This window comes from Benincasa hispida, chromosome 5, assembly GCF_027475165.1.
Source record: "Benincasa hispida cultivar pf3 chromosome 5, pf3_genome.v1.1, whole genome shotgun sequence".
Lineage (NCBI taxonomy): Eukaryota > Viridiplantae > Streptophyta > Magnoliopsida > Cucurbitales > Cucurbitaceae > Benincasa > Benincasa hispida.
In genome coordinates this window covers 44,345,630-44,356,014 of record NC_143482.1, presented here as the reverse complement: position 1 = coordinate 44,356,014, position 10,385 = coordinate 44,345,630, and the positions used below count along the sequence as shown (strand labels likewise).

Sequence of the window (10,385 nt, the reverse complement as noted above, 5' to 3'; positions counted from 1 at the left end):
TTTTATTTGAGTTTTGGCGGTTTTAGTTTTAATTTTTTTTTATTTTCTATGAACCCCTAGAGTAGGGGTGTTCAAAAAACCCGATGATCCGAAAAAATTGATCAACCCAACCCAACCCAACCCATGCAACTACGATTTGGTTATCAATTCATTTGAGTTGGTTTGGGTTTAAATAAATGAAAATTTTATGGATTGAGTTGGTGGTTTGAGTTTAAATAAATGAAAATTTTATGGGTTGAGTTGGTTTATGGTCACACTTAATATAACTCAAACTAATCCGAACTTATTATTAACTTTAAACTATATATTTTTTTTGTTACTTATAATACAATTATTTATACATATATTGCTTTAATTTCATTTAATTTCATTATTTTTTTTAATTATTTTTTCTCCAACAACTCTTAAAAATAGTTTCTTAACATTTTGAAAATAAAATATTTATTATATAAATTGAAATTGAATTGTTAATTGTAATATAATATATGAAAATAATTAAATTAGATTTTTACTATTTACATTTTACTTCTTTTTGAAACAACAACCCAACCCAAATATTTCATGGTTGGGTTGGATTGGATTATTCATTTTCTAATAAGGGTTATTTTGGGCCGAAGAAATTTACAATACAAACAATTAGGTTGGGCCTAGAATATTATTTAGCCTAACCAAACCCAGCTGAACACCTCTAGGTAGAGGTGAGCATTCGGGCGGGGTTGGTTTTCCATAAAAACCATTACCGAAACCGTCATAGTTGGTTTGAAAAGTCCCAAAACCGCACACGTTCTATAAACCGACCAGTCGGGGTCAGTCTGGGACTGATTGGGGACGACACATTTTCTGTTTATTTTTTTCCTTTTTCTGTTTCGTTATCTTTTTTCCCATTATTTATTTATTTATTTTTTGCACTCTACTCATGATTTTCATGTTCCAATCATTTTAACATATACAAATATCCATTAAATAATACCTAATAAACTAGTCATGCAAATTACAAAATCCCAACATAATTTTAAGATATTTGAATTTTATTATTTATAATAAAAGTATATTATTATTAATAAATTATAAATGTTATAAAATAAATTATAATACAATAATACTTATATAATATTTAATTAATTCGGTCAGGGTTGGGCGGTTCGGTCAAATTTTTGGTCGGGGTCGGGTTGGTTTAAAACTATAATTCAATAAAACCGCCCCCATCAGTTTTTTTTTTAAAAAAAAACTGGCCTCCTCGACTCAGTTTTTCGACCATCCTTACTCACCCCTACCCCTAACCTAGAGCAGTGTAGTAATCATATCATGTAAATGTTGATTGGATGTTTGACAAGTTCCATTGGTTATTGTGCTAATTGTTTAGTTATTGTGCATTTGAAGTTTATTTTGAATGTTTTTGCAATTTTTCAGCTTCAACTTATGAATGTAGGTATTTATATTTGTAAGTGAAGGCAGTTTTGACAATTCGTCACTGTTATTTTTAATTATTTAATTTGATTTTTCCATTTTCAATATTTTGAAATATTTTTACTATTTTTTCAAATGAAACCTCTAAATTTTCTTTTTATCTGGTAAGCGCTTCAAACAGTTGTTAAATACAGACATAAAACTTCAGTGGTAGAACTTGTAATTTAACCTACATTTTTACCTTCACTTGAAGCCTATTTCAAACAATTTTACCATATAAATAATAGCTACACTCTCAATAGCTGTTAAGCTAAGCAAATCATATACTTAAAATTTTGCCATTTTTCACTTGAATTACATTGCAACCAAATTTTATCTTAGGCTAATGCAAAGGGTTAATGTATATAGGCAAGAATACCAAAGGGTTTTTGGATTGGTCAAAGGGACCAAAAATTATTCTTTTGTATGTTAAATAGATATCAATTGCCTATGAACCCTTTTCAAGATTAGATTGAAGATTCCTGTACCTTTCATATTATATTGTTCTTTTCTTCTCAAAATAAAGGGGAAAGAAACACTCATTACTTTTTATCTTTTTAGTTTATTAAAAAAACAAAAATTTAGTCCCTTTTTGACCATTCATGTGATGTGATTATGTTCATTATCCATCCAAGGTTGAGAACCAATAGCCTCAAAAGTTGGCTAACCAAAAAGAGATGTATTTCATAACTTTAAACTTAAAAGAACACATTTTTTTTAACACTATATATATTCAAACTTTCCCACGTTAAATTCATACATCAATTAATAAAGTCCAAATTTCTCATAATATATTCCCCAAAAGTAGAGATAATTAATTATAATCAGCAGCCCAAGGACAAAATGGTAGCCTAATTAATTCTCTTTAAAACTTGCTTCCTTCAACATCCACCACAAACCTATATCTAACATCATTCTTCTCCAACCTTTCAATGGCTTTGTTTATGTAATCCATCTTCACCACTTCCACCATTGAACTCAATTCCTTCTCCTTGAAGAAATCTAGAATCTCCTGTGTCTCCTTCATGCTCCCTATGAAGCTCCCTGTAATCGTCTTCCTCCCTATTCAAATGATAGGTATACGTGTTAAGTGCATATGGATAAAATATTAAATTTATTAGCCAATTCGAAAATAACTAAATGGACATTTGGATAATAGACACCAATCACTAATATCGCAAAAGTCGATGGTTCATCACTCTCGTAATCGACCATTGAACTAAAAATAAGATTAAATTTATTTGTAACCCTTCATAACCTAATCTCTTTGACACATAAGTAGTGTACTTTTATCTAATTATTTATTTTTAATATAAATAAATGATTAAATTTATTTGTTACCAAGTTAGTTGACCCGATATATCTATTACACACATAGGGATGTGATTAACTTATTAAAAAATCTATATGCACTCTATTATTTGGAGGGTCGTCACGTGACTGACAATTTTACACCGTTAGATGTATGAGATAGAAACAGTATAAGTATTTCAAATTCATAACAAGTGGTTATTAGAACACATACAATTTTCGGTCTATATTGATGAGATTCGTTATTTCTATCTTAATTAATATTTGATAACCACACAAGTTGAATTTAGACAACAAAAAAAAAAATTCGAAACCCAAATATGAAATTTAGAGTTAAACCTATGGAGTGTAGTGAGGATTGAAGATAATTAACAAAAGAGACTTACCTAGGATGACCATGGGAGAGACGAATTGGAGAGGGTTATTAATAACACCTAACAAGATCAACTTGCCATCAAGCTTGAGGAGCGAAAGATAAGGCTCGAGAGGGTGAAATGCTGGCACAGTGTCGATAATGTAATCGAGGGAGTCGACGGCTTGTTGCATCCGAGCCTCGTCGGAGCTAATGAGGTAGTCATCGGCGCCGAGATGGTCGAGAGCTTCTTCTCTCTTCTTGTTGGAGGAGCTTATGACTGTGACATGATGGCCCAATGCCTTTGCCAGTTTCACCCCCATGTGCCCAACTCCTCCAAGGCCTAAGATTCCTCCTTTTAGCCCACTTTTCTTCAGCCCAAAATGTTTCAGTGGACTGTACACCGTCACGCCGGCACATAGTAGTGCTGCCGCCTGCTCTGGTGCCATTCCATCGGGTACTTTCACCACAAACCTACATTTGTCGGTTTAAGTTTTTGAATTTAGTAATGATCTAACCTGAAACTAATTTCAATAAGTAGAGAGAGTAATTTATGTAACTGTGAGTTTCGTTCAATAATGGTTTAATATGGTCTTAATTGCCGACTGTTCTGTATTCAAACTCTAATAAAAGATTAAATTCTGCTTCATTTGGTCCATTTAGGTTTTTGAATTATCTTGATAGAAATCATTTATTAAATAAACCTGCTAAAAAAAATCAGTAACTCATGAAAATCTTATAAAAATTAAATTAAATTTAACTATATCGTAAGTAAAAAAAAAAATCCTAAAAAATAATAATAAATTAGACTCTGAATCAATAAAAACCATAAAATTTTAATTTACTTGACTTCAATCCAAATAAGTCAGATAACCTAATTAGGTAAATTAATTTAATTTAATTTTTTTTGGGAAAAGCAAAAGAAAAACAAAACAAAACAAGAGTGGCTCTCAACTTTTAGGCTGTAACATTGTGGTTGTAAGCAAAAGGTAATAAAAGGGCTTACTTTTGATCGACGACCATGGCGGTGGCGAAGCCGCCTTGGGTGGGTCTGCCGTCGGTGTACACATCATTATTAGTCCAAATTTTGTTATTGCAGTATTGTTCTCTATCAGTTTCACATCGCTTGCAAGTTTTGCAAGATCCAACTATGCATCCAACTCCCACAATATCCTTCACTTTAAATCTCTTCACATTCTTCCCAATTTCCATCACTTCACCAACAACTTCATGCCTTCAAAATCCAAAAAAAAAAAAAATAATAAAACCCATTATTAAACTCAAAAACAAAAAACAGAGCAAAAAACAGAGTAAATTTTGGGTTGGTTTGTTTGTTTGTTTCTAACCCTGGAACCATGGGGTAATTGGACATTCCGAGGTCGTTTTTGATCTGATGAATATCAGTATGACAGAGCCCACAGCATATAACTCTGATGTAAACATCCTCTGGCCCTGTTTCTCTGCAAATTCACAATTCATTTACTCATTATTATATAACCCTGAAATGAAGAACATACAGTAACAGAAAGAAAAACAGAGTATTTTGAGCTCTGTTTTTATTCACCAACCTGAGTTCGTAAGTGTAAGGAGAGAGAAACCCAGATGGGTCTCTTGCTGCAAATCCTGTTGTTGTTCTTTCTCCTTCAACGCCACCCATTATAGAGAGTAATGGAGAGAAAGAGAAACAGAGAGAGAGATGAGGTTAGGGTTTTGTTGCAGAAATGGAGAGGATGTGTTTGAGGATGAAGATGGCAAAGGATGAAGCATATAAATAAGAAGAAGTTAGTGGAGGGTCTTACAATTTTACCTCCATCGAAGACAATTTCAAAATAATAATAATAAAAAATTACTAACAAAATATTCTCCAAATAATACATGTTCTTTCACACACGCTATCAATTTTGCTTCATAAATAATTTAATTATGTTGTTTTTACCTTATATCCTTTTTTTTTAACCATGTTAAACTCAAAAAAAAAAAAAAAGATAAATAATTTAAAAAATTACCACAGATTCAAATAGATAATGAGAGACAAATCAATGTGTACAAAATTATAAAATATAAAAAAGTAAATAAAATATTAATGTGAATATAATATAAATCATAAGTATTTAAACATCTATAAAAGATATAAAGGTTATTTATCAATTTAAATATACTTTCGATGGATTTTTTTGTTTATTTGATTTTTCTAAAAATATCTATAGTCATTTTCGCAAATTTGAAATCTCAATATTTAAATTTGGATGTGAATACCTAACTAACAATAAATAGTAATATTTTTCTACTTCTATGAGTTTCATAATATGTGAACGTGAGAGATTTGAATCTACCATCTTTAATTCTAGAGTATTCATCTTAAATGATTGAATTATAAAAGTAGTATTTATACTATATTAATATAAGAAAAGTTATTTATGCTATATTAATATAAGAAAAGTTATTTATTTATATTATAAAGCATGTATCAATTAGTTATTATTCAAACGAACTTGAGCATAACCAATTGATTAAGACATTTTTGATCCACAATCCTTATAATTGTACTAAAAAATTGATTAAGACACTAATTAATTAATGGAAAGTTTTCGCTAATAGAAAAAATATTAAACTATTTACAGAAATAGTAAAAAAAAAACAAAAAAAATATATTAATCGACACTGATAAATTTCTATCAGTTTCTATTACTGATAGCATTAATAAACTTCTATCAGCGTCTATCAAAGAAAATTAAAATTTTGCTCTTTTGTGTAAATAGTTTCCTTTATTTTTCTATTTTTGAAAATTTTCCTTAATTAATTAAAATCAAGGGTAAAGTTTCACTACCATAATATAAGTATGGATGTTTTTCCCATTTTTTTATTTATTGCAATAAGTGAAAGTACGAAGATTTGAACTTTCAATTTAGTAAGTGTATGTCAATTATATCTAAGTTTTATTCATGTTGACTATTTCCAACATTTAACGTACCGAATGTAGAGACATAAGTTTTGAACGATCTCATTTCAAAGGAGGAGAAAATATTTCGACCAACTAACAATACTCTCGTTGACGTACTACTCCCATTCATGGCTAATCGTATCAAAATTAATTAAAATGTTTATATTAAAAAGTATAGATTTTGAACACGTGTCCAATATTGATTATTATAAGGTAAGAGTAATTAGGAGGTGGTCCCGTGGATTTTTATTATTTATTTATTTTTAATAATGAAGTGAGGAGCGAGGAAAAAGGGCAGTAGGTGAAACCCGGTGGCGGAGATCTGATGCGGCGGATCCTACGGCGGCGAGTGGAGAAGACGAATCTGGATTGTTGGATCTTTTTTCTGTTTCTTTTTTTTTTTTTTTTTTAAAGAATTTAAAATTTATTTTTTTATTATTATTTTAAAATTTTGAAGTTAGGACAAGAGATGAATTAAACCCACGTTTCCCTTCTCAGATTATTGTTTGTTTCAATTTTCCAAACCGCCGTCTCTATTATTATTTTTTTAAAAAAAAAAATAGCCTAAAAAGTTTTACATTCTAGAAATAAATTTCCAAATTTCCTATTTGGGAAAATAGAAACTAATTTGATTTTGATTACTAAAGGAAAATATTACCAACAAAATAAATTTCCTTGTTTTTTTGGTTTGGAATTTAAAAATATTATTTATATTTCCTAATTCTCTTGCAATTTGGGTTAGGTAAGAAATAATTTTCCCCATGAGAGAAATTGCACTTTACTCGTACTCAATTAATGACTTTACTTACTTTTTTTTTCTTTTTTCTTTTTTTTTTTAAAAAAATAGATTTAAGGGTTGTTTGGAATATTGGGTAGTTTTTAGACTTTTATAACAAATATTTTCAATAAAAATATTTTGGATAATTGTTTTAAATGATAAAACTGTTGAAAATATTTTTAAATATAGCAAAATATCACTATCTATCACTAATATAAACAGTTAAATATTTATTTATCAGTATCTATTACTAATAGACAATGATATTTTGTTATATTTAAAAATATTTCTTAGCATTTACATATATCTAAAAACAACCCAAATATTTTTACTTCTTACATTTTTAAAAAGGTATTTTAAATAACAATTTCTTTTAATTGCACTCTAAAATGATTTTATTAAGAAAAAATTCAATGGACAACAATTTTTCCCGACAATAATATCGACGTTGAGAAAACTACTGTCGAGAGAAGCGAGAACTATCAATGAGTAGAATACGACATAGGGGATGGCGTTGCTCGTACCACGTCAAAAGGAAGGACTACTACCTATGACAATGGCGGAGCAAAAAATTTTGTATAGAGGCACTATGTAATTAAAAAAACTATAAAAAAATGTTAAAAAAAAATATATAGCTCCATTAATTAATTAATACATATTATTGTCTTCTACGAGTTTTTATGTTTTGAAATCGATCCAAATTTCTTGAATTGAAAAATATGATTATAAGACTAATAAGGACATTGTTGTAAATATGTTCTACGAACTTGATTTGCAAGATATATTTTAGTTCTTACACTAAGATCTGCAGGTAGTTCTCCTAAATTAATTTCTATATAAAATATATCAGAATCAAAAGTATTTTTTTGTTCTTGAAGATGATGACTATGTAGTTTCTATTGTTATTTTTCTTTTAAAATATCTCTTCATATTGATACAAACCCTACAAAAGTATTATCAATAAAAATATTATGATTTATTACATATATTTAAAAGTATGAAAATTAAAAAGATTGAGAAAACTTTGAAACTTACGTGTGAATAGTATGATACATATATCCTGACGACAAACGAGAAAATTATCTTATAGTTTAATTCTGACATTAATTAAAATAAATATATACTAAATAATACAAACTAAAAATTAAGTAAAAAAAATGGTTAACAATATCTTTTCAATATTATATTATGGAGATTTGAGAGGAAAATTTAGGTTGAAAAAAAAAATATCTATGATTAAAAGAAATTGCAACTTATTTTTTTGTTTCAAATTTTTGTTGAGGCAACAACTAGAAAATTTAAGGTAAGGGTTATTTTTTTAGAAAACCTAAATTTATTTTTTATTATTGTCTTTTTTTTTTTAGAAAAAAATAAAAAAATTTTAATACTAAATTCCTTTCTTAGGCAAGTACTACACCAATAGATAATAACACTAACAAAATTTAATTTTAAAATAAATTATAAATTAAAATTAGAGGATTCAAACCCACACACCCTTAACAATTCAAGTGCATCTCCCCTACCACTATACCACACTCAAAATATTGATTTTTAATATAAATAAAAAATATATAGTTAAATATTACTTAAATGCTATATTCAAAAAATACAAAATATGATAAGTCGAGGAGGGACACGTGTCCCTCCGTGTCCCTCCTCGACCCTTACATAGCTCCATCGATGGCCGGTGACAACATTATTGGTGACATCGAGAGAGGAGAGATTTTTTTTATTACTATGTCGATATGCTTTCAATCATCGAAAAAGCTTATTTCGATGCGTATTTGGCCATTTTCCCACATTATTTTCCTGGTAGTGCTTTGCTTCATTCAACATAGTACTCGAGGGAGAAAAATAAATGGCATTTGCTATAATTTATCATTTAAAGATAATTAATTATATATCTAATTAAATTGGTAAACGCCTAAAGACTTTTTCTAAATTTGTGGTTTAGAGCAACATTTCTGTTAACATTCAATCACCAGACACCAAGTCTCAACATATTATATCAACAATCATCCAATTTTCCCACCCTTGAGTGAGTTATAGAAGAAAAGATATCTACAAAAATTGACTCAATCAACCAATTATTAAGAAAAATATCCACAATTATTTATCTAATTTTATTAGTTAAGACATTGTTAATTAACTTCTAAAAATCAAAGATATAAAATTATTCCGTTCACTTTTTTTTATTGAGAACACATATCTCAATCAGTTGAACTATACTTACGTAAATTGCAATTAGAAAATGCAATCCCTCCTATAGACTAAAATTAGTTCAAATTCCAACCATATATTTGTAATGCTGTAGTTATTTGAAAAAAGAATAGGCCATATATTTTTTTTCCATTATTATTATTACGTCAATGTTGAGTAATGAATATGTGAGCTTTATTTTGTTAGCATTATTTTGGCGAACCTTCCATTTGGAATACCAATCATTGTCAACATTCAATTCAATAGATATTTTAAAAAGGAACGGAAAGTTAATGTTCTTATAATTTCATTCATCGTGCATCATAATCTTTCATCTTAACCTAAGTATGTCAATATGAGTATTGATTACCGACATATATATTTTTTTAAAGTCCAATAACATGCGGGTCAAAGATTTAAATCTCTAACATCTTTATCGAAGGATACATGTGTTTATAGCAGTTGAACTATGACCACGTTTATTCTCTAGAGAAAACATAATAAATCAATGGTAGTCTAAAAAGTGGACCTCATTTGATTGCGTTTGATGTTGTTTACTTGTGTTTCATACATTATTGATATCTGGATTGTTGGAATGCCTTGAATATGTTATTTGGCCCTTCAAACTACTAAGTACGATTAGAATTGAAGCTGATATATATTTAATTATTTAATTAAATTCTTTTTTTACTTAGGATTTATAGAAGTGCACTATATAAACCTTTTATCCCTAGAATCGCTATTCATTCTGTATTTTGTAGCATTCTCTTTAATAAAATTGTTCTTCCTATATCCCGTGGATATAGCTAATACACCGTTAGTGAACTATGTAAATTTGTGTTTGATTCTTTATTCTTTTTACATTTTTTGTATTCTTTAATTGTCGATTTCGTAAAATGGGCCACTTCCAAATATGTAATAGAAAAAGGAAAACTGATTCACGAACATAGAATGTTCAATTCGATTGCATTTGGAAATTACACTGATATCATTGCAATTACCATTATTGTTATTACAACATGAGAATTATGAATTTGTTACTGTTACTATATAATTATAAGTAAATTTGATTAAGCAATCCAATTATGTTTGCAATTGTGTTACATTACGATTGATTTATCAATAGAATCACATTACGATTATATCTATTTTTAGAATTGGTAAATATGACCTATGTTCATGTTGGCTAGCTCATTGGAACTTGATATGTACTCATTCTTATAAAGTTATTTGAAGATCGACCCAACTTTTGTTGTATTAAAAAAAAAAAAACTAATTATACTTTTCGACCCAAACTTTCCTATCAACACCTCTATGTTTTTATATATCAATGGATTTGATTTTAATATAAGAAAACA

At 28.5% G+C, this 10,385-nt stretch overlaps 1 protein-coding gene across 1 annotated transcript; it reads right to left on the bottom strand.

Moving 5' to 3' along the window:
- Positions 1 to 2,035: 2,035 nt before the first annotated feature.
- Positions 2,036 to 5,232, bottom strand: LOC120078707 (cinnamyl alcohol dehydrogenase 1-like). The gene is made up of 5 exons (XM_039033002.2): positions 4,678 to 5,232; positions 4,456 to 4,569; positions 4,116 to 4,343; positions 3,144 to 3,583; positions 2,036 to 2,508 (listed from the first exon to the last, which is right to left on the bottom strand). Exons 1-5 carry the CDS (start codon positions 4,764 to 4,766, stop codon positions 2,312 to 2,314), a joined length of 1,068 nt encoding a protein of 355 aa, XP_038888930.1. The 5' UTR covers positions 4,767 to 5,232; the 3' UTR covers positions 2,036 to 2,311.
- Positions 5,233 to 10,385: the final 5,153 nt, after the last annotated feature.

What these genes read in the sequence shown, in the direction of transcription:
- LOC120078707 (XM_039033002.2), bottom strand. Translation starts at nt 4,766, where the DNA reads ATGGGTGGCGTTGAAGGAGAAAGAACAACAACAGGATTTGCAGCAAGA. An exon ending in AATTACCCCATGGTTCCAGG is followed by an intron (nt 4,344 to 4,455) that starts GTTAGAAACAAA and finishes TGGATTTTGAAG; the next exon opens with GCATGAAGTTGTTGGTGAAG. An exon ending in GCCATGGTCGTCGATCAAAA is followed by an intron (nt 3,584 to 4,115) that starts GTAAGCCCTTTT and finishes CGACAAATGTAG; the next exon opens with GTTTGTGGTGAAAGTACCCG.